The 13,245-nt window shown below is 39.2% G+C and overlaps 1 protein-coding gene across 1 annotated transcript in view; it reads right to left on the bottom strand.

Annotated features, from left to right (window-relative positions):
- The window catches only part of LOC116317348 (voltage-dependent T-type calcium channel subunit alpha-1I-like), a 186,518-nt gene that overhangs the window by 143,683 nt on the left and 29,590 nt on the right, over positions 1-13,245 (bottom strand). Inside the window, exons 3-4 of the mRNA XM_039613171.1 lie at positions 4,835-4,946; positions 487-620 (exon numbers count right to left, since the gene is read on the bottom strand). Coding sequence (XP_039469105.1) covers positions 487-620; positions 4,835-4,946 — 246 coding nt within the window. The remainder of the gene's footprint in view (positions 1-486; positions 621-4,834; positions 4,947-13,245) is intronic.

Below are 13,245 nucleotides of genomic sequence, written 5' to 3' on the forward strand. Positions count from 1 at the left end.
TTGATTGGCTATGCATCGTAGCACAGTGGATTGTGAATTGTAGAGGAAGACAAAGACGGCTGAGCCAAAAAGGGATTTGGAACCTGGCCTTTAAACAGAAGCGAAACAGAATTAGTCATAATTAAATATTTGAACTTTCGAATAATTCAAACACCCTCTGTGTGAGAGCTCCAGTTTAAATGTGGAATGAAACATTTACAAGTTATATTAGCAGACCGAAGAGGAAGAGTGAACAAATTACTGAGAAAGAATCAGCTAATGTTTAAGTGTAGCCCTTTGGGTGTATTTAATTAGCATTACACTGACCCACAATGCATGAGTTCATGCTTTCCCTTTATTATTTTTTAAATTTTATTTATTTGTCTTTGTTGTTGATGTTATAGCTGTCAAGACATGTGTTTGGGAGAAAACCCTTCAGCGCTCCCACCCGTGTGAGTCTCCTGATGTGGAAAAAGGAGTCAGATAAATGGAACAGAAGGTCCTCACCCTGCCATGACGATGAAGAAATCCAGCCTGTTCCACGTGTCCCCGAGGTAACAGCGTCGACCAAAGATCCCCAGAGCGATCATTTTTACAACCATCTCCATAGCAAAGAAGATGTAGATGAACGCATCGAAGGCCTGACAGAAAGGAAACAGAGATACGAGGTGTTAATAAGGGAAAAAATAAGGAAAAATGTCATTTCTGACTGCTTTTGGCAGCAGGAACGATGAATCATTGTTGGAATGGAAACAAAAAGATCTCAGAGAGAGACGTCTGTTAAATTTAGTGTGCAAAAGTTACACTAACTGACTTTCTAGTGGTGAGTAGAAAAATCATCGCTTGAACTCACAATTTTTTTTTTTTGCTTGTTTTTTAAGTTTCATGGAAACGGTGACCAGGAGAATCGTCATTTCCTTATAGGTTTACCACTGAAAAACTGATTACATTAAATAAATGATGCATGTCTGTGAAAAGGCCTCACATCTCATAGACAAGCAGATGCAAATGCACACACACACATGCACGAATGAGTAAATAAAACCGCTTGTTAAATACCTGTTTAGTTTTCTGTCTTCATTTATGTTGGAAGTGATAGCAGAGCCGTACGTTTTAATTTTTTCAGAAATCTCTCAGTCAGAACATGTTATATCATGTTTAGGTGGAAACTAGCGAGCTAACTTCCTGCTAACTGGATGTTAAGCTTAACTGTTACACCTGGTAAAGCAGCAGCGCTGATCAATTTATTAAAGATGAAAGAATTTAGACAATTTTTAACTCTCAGTGATGCCACAGTGTTCGTTTGACTTTGGGACCTGAAGCGGACGGAGTTTTGGACCCAGATTACTCCGCGAGGCTCCTGACTACGATAGCCATAATGCTCCGACAATCCATGAAGAGGTGGGGCTTCATAGTTTACCAAAGTCATAGTAAAACATTTTTTGACAGATTTTTGAGCACCGTGTACCACATAAAATCGGTTCGAGGTCAGTAAGCACAACCATAAGGCACACGGGATTATAAGGCGCACTGTCAATTTTTGAGAAAATTAAAGGATCATAAGTGCGCCTTATAGTGCGGAAAATACGGTATATCAACACTACATGTAGAAAAATTGAAGTTAAGGTTCCAACCAGATTTATTTTGACACAAATTATAAACACAGTTTTTAGATCATCTGAGTGGCCGTAGGCCCTTTTAGGCTTTATGTCTACAATTGAATAAATTCATTTATTTATTTTGTGCTACATGATTTATCACTTCTTCTACAAACTTCCTCAGAATTAACTCCCTGTCATTTTTAGGTGAAAATCACATTAATTGGTTCCAGATCAATGACTTTTTACCATAACAGGCAGTAAAACTCAATATCAATGAATTTTGTTGTATTTTGGTTTGCTTTAGCAACGACTCTAAAGATCCATTATACTCATTAAATGTAACATGCCCAATGTATGAGCACAAATTTAACACATTTCCTGATGAATGAGACAGACTTTTGTCTGTACACAGTAACACTTTTGATGATGTTGTGTGTGAAAAGCAAACTGATGGCAGCAAAGACGCTTCTTCCATGACATCATCCAAATGCCGTCAAGCTCAAATCAACAGGTTTCCTTAAAGGGTGAAGTAATGGAAAACAATTATTCTGCGCAGTAATCAGAGGTAAGCCTCACGTCGAAATCCTCACACCTCACATAGCTTTAATCAAGCATCTAATTAAAAAAAAGAAAGAAAAAACACATTTAAACAAATCAAAGAATTCAGCTCCCCGATGAATGCAACTACTGTTGTGTGCAAAAAGCCTAGATTAGCTGGAGCTCCTTTCTGTTCATACTGGGGGATTAGAGACAAACTGACATGCTCGGTGTTGCCTGTAATTTGATTTTAAGAGCGACGTACTGGAAGCAACGTGATCCAAATCTGAACCATTAAGGTGGATCTTTGTTTCCTGACTTGTTTCCTGCTAAAACATGCATCCTATTTAGTGCAGGTATGCCAGACCAGCTTACTAATGAGGAGGAGTGGTCAGACTTTCCAACCTTGACCTTTGCTGGAAAGATGGATGAGGTGCTACGTTCGGTAACGTTTGCTAACCAAAGGGAGACTTTAGCAAATGGTGAAAAGCACTTATGTCTCGTGACATTTCTGCAACTCTCTAAAACATCTGACTTTATTTTTTCATTCCCCTACCCCCCCACCCCCAGTGTAGAAGTTCACTGTGACACCTCTGTCTTTCTAAATGGAGGGACATGTGTGCACACACATGAGTGTGAGTTGTATCCCTTTTAACGTGTGTTATATGTTGATTTGTTTTTAACAGGTTCCCCGCAGCGCTTATCCTGTCTCACGGGCAATCATACAATTTTATCGTTTCTTACCGCATTTAACAAAGTAAAGTTTTATTTGTTTTTAGGTTCTGCTGTTACATGTTTACTTTTATTTTGTATTAACATTAAACCCATTTTAACTGACTGTATGCCTACGGCTCTGTCCTATTGAAATAGGTACCTACCACAGGTCACAAACTGTAGAAATGTATCTCATGGAAACAATAACGTGGCGCACAGCGTGACGTCAAAAACGGCGCACACCTTTGACGCTGCGTGAGTAAATCTCCATTTTCCTGGCAAAAATAGAGTTTTCGAAAATCTCCCCCTGGATGGAGTTTTTAAAAATCTCAGTTTTCAGTGATCGATAATGCCGTTTACGTGTGGACGAAAGGCCCAAACGAAATCTGCGTTTTCAAAAATACCCGTGTACGTGTGGACGTAGCCTTAGAGCGAGTAAAAAGCTTTACGAAAATAGGCCAATATCATGGAAAACTGAATTAGATACTGAGATAGTTCACAAGGAACCAAAGTTATGGGACCCACCGACTGTAGAGCACTGTCAATCTGAGACACTGTTAGAATTGTTTAAAAAATCCCATATAGTTTTATTAACAGTTCTGAGCAATGGATGTGCTAAAGAGGAGAATGATGCAAAGATGACACCATTTATAAATGAACCTTATTCAAGTCTTTAACCTTGAATGATTCATCGGTCAGTGTTAAGCGGGCTAACAAACAAAGCACATTCCTCTGGAAATGGTCAGGTACAATAAAAACTTTGAAACACTTCAGAAAACCTGGAGAACTATTACCCCAAACCAGAAGAAACTTTGCTCCTTGGAAGAAAATTCCAAAAAGAGGAGGGGTGACTCAAGACTTTTGCACAACAATGGACTTGCACTCATCCATCATCCAACAATGTCTGCTAGTGGCCTCCTAAGCCTCCAAAGGTCTTTCAGCCCACATTTGTTAGAGCTTATAGATTTCACTGCTGAGCCAGCATGGAGATCATGTTATTGAACAGCAGATTTTCTGAGAGCAGCGTATTGACTGTGGGGCTGTAGCCCACTAAATCCATGCTCATATTGAATAGGGTCTATAGATCCTTGGAGGAGAAATTCTATTAGATCCAACTCAACAACCCCCCCACCCCCCCACAGACACTTGAATCAATCTACTGTGTGCGTCTACGTTTGCTGCTATGCTATATGATGTGTGCAGTGCCTTGTGTGTAAGGCGTGTGATTCAGCAAGCTCTTTGCCCCGGCAGACCGAAGGCATATGCGTGAAAGCTCTAGCACAGATGTTATACCCACTCGAGCCACCTTTGACATAAGTGAGAAGGGATTCTGTGTCCTGCCAAATGATGAGTGAAGCTGCAGAGGTGCCATACATGACAGAGTCATGCTCGCTGCAGCATAAAGACCGCATGCTAGCAGTGACTCAGTGCAAGCAGTTACAGTGCCCAGCATGGGGGGAAGAAGAGAATGATGGGCGAATGAGGTAAGGTAGGGATAAAGCTGTGTTTGGATGTATCAGTGTGTATTTCTATCTTCTTCTCTGCAATATGAGCGTGTATGCACAGATTCTAATCAAATATACAGTACATAAACCAGTGTAACTGGTCCCTTTGACTTTTAGGACCCTTTAAAGTGCTTCCTCAACACCTGTAACTCATACAACACTTTAAAAAGAATATTTATGTTATCAGAGGGATTTTCCTGGATCAGAATGGACCTCATGGGAGAGACTATGCATCTAAACACAACTCGTCTCCGAGCAGCAAAAGAAAAGAGTCTGTATTGCTTTACTTAACAGACGTCTACGGGATCAAAAATATTTTTTATCAGAATCACATGTCCATGTGTCCATAGGAAGTCTAACAGATATGAAATGATTGCATAAAAACAAAAAAACACACGCACACAAGGCACTGTTAAGAAGCACACATACAGTTCCTTTGAGACTTAATGCGATGTTGCTACAAGCTAGGGGTTGATTTTGTGCACGTTTGTGTTGTACCTGTAGTATCTGGCATCGGTCTGAGGAGCAGTCGATGTTCTCACAGGGCTGGTACATTCCCAGGGTAACGCAGTTCAACAGGATCACCATCATACTCACACGTTCGAACCATGTAGAAACACATCTGGTTAAGGAGAACTCCTCACAAAGGGAAAGCCAAGACAGTGAAGGGAAAATGGGTCGTTCGTACTTTAAACAAGACCTCATTTAAAAAATGATGAGAGAAAATAGAAACAAATAACAAAAGTAACCCTTTCTGCTAACTCAGTTCTCCAGCTACTAACCTCTTAACGCCAAGTGTATCATGTACATACATGACTTTTTTTTACTTTTACATGATCAGTGTGATTTTTTCCCCCTAAAAACACACAAATAAATTCCAGAATACATTTTTAACCACCAAATTGCCCCAAAACATTTTTTAAAATGCCAAAAGGTTTAATAAACACTCCATTTTAAAAAACAGATTTTCCAGCAATCATTTCATGTTCCAGGCATTAAATGGCTAATAGCATGTTCAGCTTTTGACTGTAAAGGAGGTATATGGTCTAAACTGATCAAGAGCTTTATTGTCAATACAACAGTATACAGCGTACCGCTGTTTCACCCAAGCCCCCATGGTGTAATTATAAGAACATAAAAGACATATCTCCAAGAGATTTAAAACTAGGAATTACAAATAAATAATGTACTAAATTTCGGTAAAATTAAGGGATAACAAGGTACTAACTATACAATACTATTAAATACTATAATGATAACTGTACAATACTAACTGTACATTAAACAAGGACAGGACAGAAACAATACAAAGTGGATTGTGCAGTAGGTATTGAATGCCAGGTTCAAGTTATTGTCAGGACATTGTAGACGAGACAGGACGAAGACGTGCAAGATGCAAAATGTGCAAATATAGTATAATTTATAATTCAGTCCATCTTCTGCTACAGAACAGCAGTCAATCCCTACCATAGTCTTTTTAGTGTTTCTTTTTTTTTAAACCAACACTCTTATGTCTGCAGAGTGCTTTTATATTCTATGATGGGTTCTCAGAGTCAGCATTACTTTTTATAACTGCTATGAAAACTATGGCAATAACAGAAGAAGAAGAAGATCCAATTTTAAAAACCTGCCATAGCTTTTCTTTGATCACTCCATAAAAGTTAATCCTCACTGACACAGGAGACTGTGGTAGTATTAGAAAGTGTAATGTGTGATATCTATGACACACTCTATGAAAAATGCACTTTTCTTATTTAACTTCATCACTCTGCTGACACTCACTTATGCACCCCAAAGCCATCTAAATCATAAAGACAAATGAGCTGCATCAGATGCTGCAGAGACATTTCATAGAACTGAACGGCACCATCTACTGTCTGCCAGCAAGATGCTGGAGCCCTACTGGTTCAGTGGTTTCTAAGAGGAAAATCCTCTATGACGTGAGTAATCAAAATCCTGCATAGCAAACCTCAGAATATGTGTGATGATGCTGAATATTTTGAGTGAACCAAAACCTGAGCAACACTTGTTCTGAGAAAAGTTAAATGGAGCAGGCTGAAGAGGAAAAATCAAACCGTACTGGCAAAGAAAGAGCAAGAGGAAGTGATTCAAAATTTATTCACCGTGTGTTCGTGGAGGGAATGCAATGCTCAGCTAACAAGTGTGTGAAGGACGATGTGCTGTGATAGCCCAGGAGGTCCAATCCCTCCCGGAGGCTATACAGAACAGGAAGCTGAAACACTCCCCGAGCAGCTTACCATACACAGTCAGCAGGACAGGTTCAGCTTCAGCAAGACACACAGAGAGTCTCCTGAAAACATTAACTTCTCAACACGCTCGTCTTGGCCCTGCCTGAACCTTCCCACAAGAAGATGGACTACTTTAGATATCACAGGATGGATAAAGATAGGCTTTGAGTGGGCAAAACACATGCATACACATAAACACAAAGACAGAGAGTCGCACACAAACACCCACTTATCCAAACACATATGAGCGGAAAGCCACACACATATGCACATGCAAAATAACCAACAGGTTCAAACACATAACACTCAAATCACCCGCCCACACTTTAGCACAGATTCATGTACTTTCTCTTCCTCACACACACACACACACACACACACACACACTTGGGCACATTAGGTTTCACATTAAATCAAACATTAAGTCAATACATCAGCTGACATGGATCATGTAAAGAGGAATTTTCACCGCAGGGTGGCATGTTTAATATCGACATCCAACGGGCTAACAGCTGCAAAGCAGACGTGACACATGGTTAAGAGGAAAGATCTGTCATAGACCATCAAATGCATGGATCAATTAACTGCATGATAGCTTTTTAAAATTGAGTTAGACAGAAAAATGATATTTGAATAACTGTATGCAAAGTTCTGGGTATTATATGCATAGCCAGGGTTGAAAGCAACAACAGCGTCACAAATAGGCACTTATGCATGTGTCATTTTTACATTGTTAATATGGAAATGAAAAAATAGAAACATTTGAAATTATACGTTCCAAAATGACGGCAAGTATTAAGTACAAACTTTGTATTATGTCTACCAACTAGAATGGCACAGTAATAGGTTAGGTCTTTTGTGATTCAATCACTCTTTATGCACTACTTGCTTGAAAATACATAAAAAATACTTGATGATCGTCACAGTGTATGTGCATGTTTAACATTTTCCCAATTTTCATAAATCAAACACATACTCCCGTATTAACTGAAATGTTTTCTTTGATTGCTTTGAAGATAATCTAATTTAATCCTTCTCTTCTTACAGTTTAAAAGCCTAACAAATATAATGAGATTATTGTGAAAAGTCAAAGGGATTTAAAAAAAACCAAACTTCCTCCTTTTACAATTTTTTTTCAACCATAGATTTCACATTTTTAACTCCATCCATCCATCCTTGAAATTCCAGGTCATTGCAGGGTAAACTGAGACTGCTTGTTAAGTATTGATTTTAGAATTCTGATTACTTCTGAACATGAATTAATAATTATATCACTGATTAATGGACCCCCTCTGTCTTTTCCCATTCCATTTACTTGGAAAACACTGTGGTCATTTTTTTTTTCTGTATAGAGCTTTGTAAGTTTTGCTGTATGACGATCAGTATGATAACAGCATCAATACGCTTAACATGAAGGGAGAGCAGTGTGTCATGAGTTATGGGATGAATTATTATCAATTTTCAAATTCTGAACACATTTTAATGACCAGTAAATCACTGTGATTAGTTAACACAGCAAAACACACCTTTCAGCTTTTCCTGTGTTTTGACATTTGGAATTTAACACAACTCCGTGAGCTGCATCCTAAAGTTAGACGACAGATTAATACAGAAATAAAGTATTAATCCTATCACGATCCAATAATAATATCAGTGTTGGTATTGATGCTATCGATATTTGGATCAATATAATTGATGAGGTGTAGTAAAATCAATTGGAAATGCAGTAACGAAACAAATAATCCACTTATATCACCATTCTACAAGCGAGCACACACACATACAGAGACACACACACACTTTTACCACTTCAGCTTTTTGTGTAGCTAGCCCTTCCTAATGAGGACAGAGATATCATCCTCAGGTGTCACTGAGCCTGTGTGAGAACCTCCAGGCAGTGTCTGTGAATCCACCCCCTAGAACACGAATGCCTTTCCAGGCATAGCTGGACAAAATTGCAGGTCAGCGCTTTCTTCTTTCCTCGCACTAAGTAATGATGACAGCTTTTGGACTAATACTATTAGGATTATCCTGGGGTCATTTTCACTCCTAAATGCATTCTTTAGCGTGTTGCTGGAGTGCCCAGCTTTCCAGTTACCTTCTAATTCACTCCACCTATACATGAGCTGCCTTTAACAATGTGCAAGTGTCTGTCTATCTCTCGCCACTTCTGAAAAATGAGTCAATTAGTGTAGGTGCCTTGGAGGAGGCTCCATCTTTTTTTACTCTCTCACGCAGACATGCACACGCACCTCACATCAACACTGGAAGGAAAATGAGGTGAAATTCAAAGCGCAAAGCTCTATTACAGACCGGGTGTTCGAAGATTAACTCTGAAATAGTTTCATAGAACTATTTCACCTTCTGAATTTTTTAACCTTCATTTTTTTTTTTGTTCTTCAGGAGTAATTGCAAAGTAGCGTCTGCTGTTTTCAGCACGGTCTGCTTCGCATTCATCCAGCGGCTGTCACTCACTAGTAGAAGCTCCTTGGAACACCTACAGTAATTCAATGCAGGTCACTAAACAGCACCATTAAAAGATCTGGAGGTACAATTACACAACACAATTATGTGCACTGTACAGTAGGTGATTCCACTAACATGCTTGCCCAGTGCTTGTCAACTGACTGGCTTGAAGACAGGGATGGGCGATATATCGAATATACTCAGTGTGGTTAAATATAACACCTATGGTTAAACAGGTTATTTAAACATATCGTGATATATATCGTGTATCGTCATAAGGCAAAAAACAAAAAAATCAAAAGTGAAATAAGATTTTCCTCATATCGCCCAGCCCTACTTGAAGGTGCTTCCATGTTTACTGTTAAAAGGATGGAAACTTTTAAGCCTATAAATTAAAGGCGTCCTAGATCAGCTCATTTTGAAACACTTGCAAAATAGTCCTTCTGAGACTGAATGATTAAATCGACTGTCTTCAGCCCCTTAAACCTTTTACATTCTTCCAACCACGCAGAGTACATCATACAGCCAGGAGGAAACAAATCTAAGATTTTTTTTAAAAGGCCAGATAAAATGCAGTGGCACTGGAGACCATTACCCAGAAGATTTGGATGTGCCAAAAGCATCAGCGTGACAGAGCTGGAAAGAGCTGGGAGGCTGAAAGTGTGCGGCAGCGGGGGATAAATGAATTCTTAATACCTCACTGCATGGCGTCACTCTGTCTACCCATTCCTCAGTGTCTCTCTGCCTTCTCTCTCTCTTGCTTTCCTCGCTTGTTTTTATTGTTCCCAAAGAGACACGCAGGAGGCAAACGACCTCTGGTTTCCATGGAAACCAATCGACTATCAAATGAAGTAAACCGGCACAAAAGGATGGAGAGAAAAAGGGAAATAAAGAGGAGAAAGAGGTGGGTTTATAGGGAGCTTATTTCAGTTTGTAACTTGGTGTCTTTAAGTTAGTTTTCTTTCATATGCTGGAAACATCACTCCACATAAAATGTTCTGCCTCATTAAAGAAGCTTCAATACAGAATGATTGTGTTTTAAAACAGAGGCGTGATATTTAGATTCATGGAAAAGCTGAAACTAAACAAGAATCTCTGGAGGTTCTGGAGGTGTGAAGTTTAAAATAGTGGATTAGTTCAACAACTTCTGAGAAACAGAGCGGCGATACAGTTACGTGACACTGTGTGAAGGACAGTATGGTAGTTTGCTGCTAAACACAACCAGTTCATCATTAATATATTCACAATTGCTTACCCCCAGAAATAGAAAAGCACAGACCTTGATTTTTAAAGTCAGAAAACTTTGTGTTAGTGTCTTCCAATTCCAAACCTCCAGTCTATCTTCACATATTCCACCGTGTACTGTTAAGCCCTGAACAATGCACACAATGGAGTTGCAAAAAGCTTGCTCTAACTTTAAGTCCTGTAACTAGACAGTCATGCAAAACTGTGGGAGTTCTCCTTAGCCATTTCTCACTAAAGCCAAACAGGTGCTGACAGGTTGGTAAAAGTTAATTTGTCATGAAATCCAGTACACACAGGTCTACATTCCTGCAGATTAAGATAACTCCAGTAATAAAGATGAAGACTCCCACCAACTTCACAGGATCCCGCCCCCATGCTACAGTATGACTAATATTTAATTTCATTTGCAGCAAGAAAGTTGAGAATATTTCAGAAAAGTAAAAAGTCATTGCTTTAAATGAACTAAATTAAACTAAGAATAGTTTTTTAAGACATTTCAGAACGGTCTTGTGGTGAAATAAACTCTTCATAACCATTCGATGGTATTAGCACAACAGATTTTTTTTCTCTTTTCTTCTATTTTTTTTGTTTAATCTGTTATGCTAGATTGATATCACCTCCTGATTTTTTTTTTTATTAAAAAAAAAAGTCTGATATCTGCCAAGTTGTTTAGTAGGCTCAAAAAGGAAAATCCTGTTGCTTAAAATGCTTATGTGATGCAAACTGTGCTGCTCTCATCACATTTGGGATACAGTTCAGTTCAATTCAATTTTATTTATATAAGTACACCCCCACAAGATTTCTCAGTCTCAGTTGTTGTTTTTTACTTTAGAACCTAACTAATAATTGCTTGCAGTAACCCAGCAATTTCACAGGAACAGTAACTATCCTCTGCAATTTTTTTAAAGGAAAGCACAGCTTGGGATGGTGAAATATCCCTGTACTCAGAGGTCAAGGTTTGAAAGCAACCAATCCAAGAGCGCATCATAACAGTTTGCTGCACATTGCTATGTTTAGTGTTTTCCTGAGTGTTGTCATGGTTTTTCATTTTGTTCTTCTTAAAGCCCTAAGACATATTTAAGGTGTAAACTATAAAAATGGGCATTTATAGGTTCTTTTTTCACCTCATCCAAAATTTATGGTTTTTCAGAATTCGCGGGCACTCTGAGGAAGGTAACCCCCCCCCCTCCCCGCGACCACCCGAGTTCAACTGTAGCGCCAAAACACAATGACTGTCACCCTACAATAATACAGAGAAACCTCAACAACCAGACCTCCTATTAGCAAGCACTTGGTGACAGTGGGAAGGAAAAACTGTCTTTTAACAGAAGGAAGCCTCCAGCAGATCCAGGCTCAGGGAGGGGTAGCCATGTGCAGTGCTACAGTAAGTGGTGAGGGGAGAAAAACAGGACAAAAGACAAAGGAGCTATAGATTGAAAAAAAACTGATGATTAAAAGCAGAGAGTGTACAAACACTAGGTGTTTATAGAGCACATACAGAACAGCCACTTATTCTTCAACTGTTTGAAACATTTTCACAAGCTTGTTTGTGGCTCTTTTCTTCCTAGTTTTACATCTCACCTCACCTTTTCATTCACTCACTCACTCTCCGCATCCTTTCCTCCTTTTACTCTCCATATGTGCTCCTCTTTCGCTGCATAATATTCACAGACATTGGCAGGTCTCTTCTTTCTTGGAATTTTCCATCAGGGGGTTCCTCGATCTAGTACAGCTGGCTGGAAAGAGGGAGAACGAAGTGTGTTTGTGTGTGATGGTGTATCAGTGTGTGTGCTGGACAGCAGTAAATGTCATGGGATATCACATGGTAATGCTTCACAGCATCTCATGTCAGCTTCTCTTTTCCTTCAGCTGTCAGGTCAGAGGAGTGAGCATTTCCACACAGAAACATAGACACATAAAGGCACAATATTTACTTATCAGTTAGTTCAATGAAGCTCTTATTGCTCATTAACATTCTGCTCTGTGGCCAGAGAGACTGAATCAGTGATATAGTGAATGACATGGTGGAGTCATGATGCCTTGATAAAAGAATACAGAGATCCTGATTCATTCTATTAAACACAACACTGTGTAAACTGAAAGCACGTTGCAGATATGACAACAGGTACCTAATGTCTCACAAAGCATTGTATTCACTACTTTTGTCAGACTTGGAATCTTATTTGGATTCAGTGCATGCTGTCTCGATGACTTCACCACCCCATCCACTTGTAGACTCTGGGGGATATGTACTTATTACTGTGAAACCTTTATATGTGTAACCTTTTTATGTGATGAGATTGGAACTTGGATGACAAACAGTTATTGTATTATGTTGCTGTAAACATAATATTTCAGTGAGATGTCTGACTAAGGTGTGATATACGAGCTGTTCATGCCAACACACAGCACTGATTCTGCCCGTGCTTTCTGTCGATCATAGGTTTTAATTTTTAAGTATTCATGACAAGAGTAGATCTGTACAGTTTTGAACGTTAATAGTTCAGCAGGCTACTATTTGTTCATGTGGGGGTTTTTGCATTGCTTCAGTAAGCTTTGAAATAGAATGATTCACATACTGTGAATCAGTGAATCACAGCTGAGCCAACCACCCTGTGGGACAAATGGGAGATCCCCAACTAAAAACTATGGATTCTATTGGTGACTATGGTTATAACATATACCGAGTTTACTTAAAAGCATCAGTTTAGGCAGCAGGACTGAAAGGTTGCCAACTATGAAAGAAGCCCCTCCTCCAAAATCAACACCTTCAAGTTCCACTGAAATTAACAGCTGTCCATATAGACAAGCCAAATGCCTTCTGAAGAAAGGTTTTATGGTCAGACAAGATAAAGATTGAGCAGTTTGGTGATGGTAGAATCATGTGTTTTACTAGTGATACATTCACAGCAGCAGCGGGAATGAGGATCAGCACCTCCAAATCTGAAG

Source organism: Oreochromis aureus, linkage group 6 (assembly GCF_013358895.1).
Source record: "Oreochromis aureus strain Israel breed Guangdong linkage group 6, ZZ_aureus, whole genome shotgun sequence".
NCBI lineage: Eukaryota > Metazoa > Chordata > Actinopteri > Cichliformes > Cichlidae > Oreochromis > Oreochromis aureus.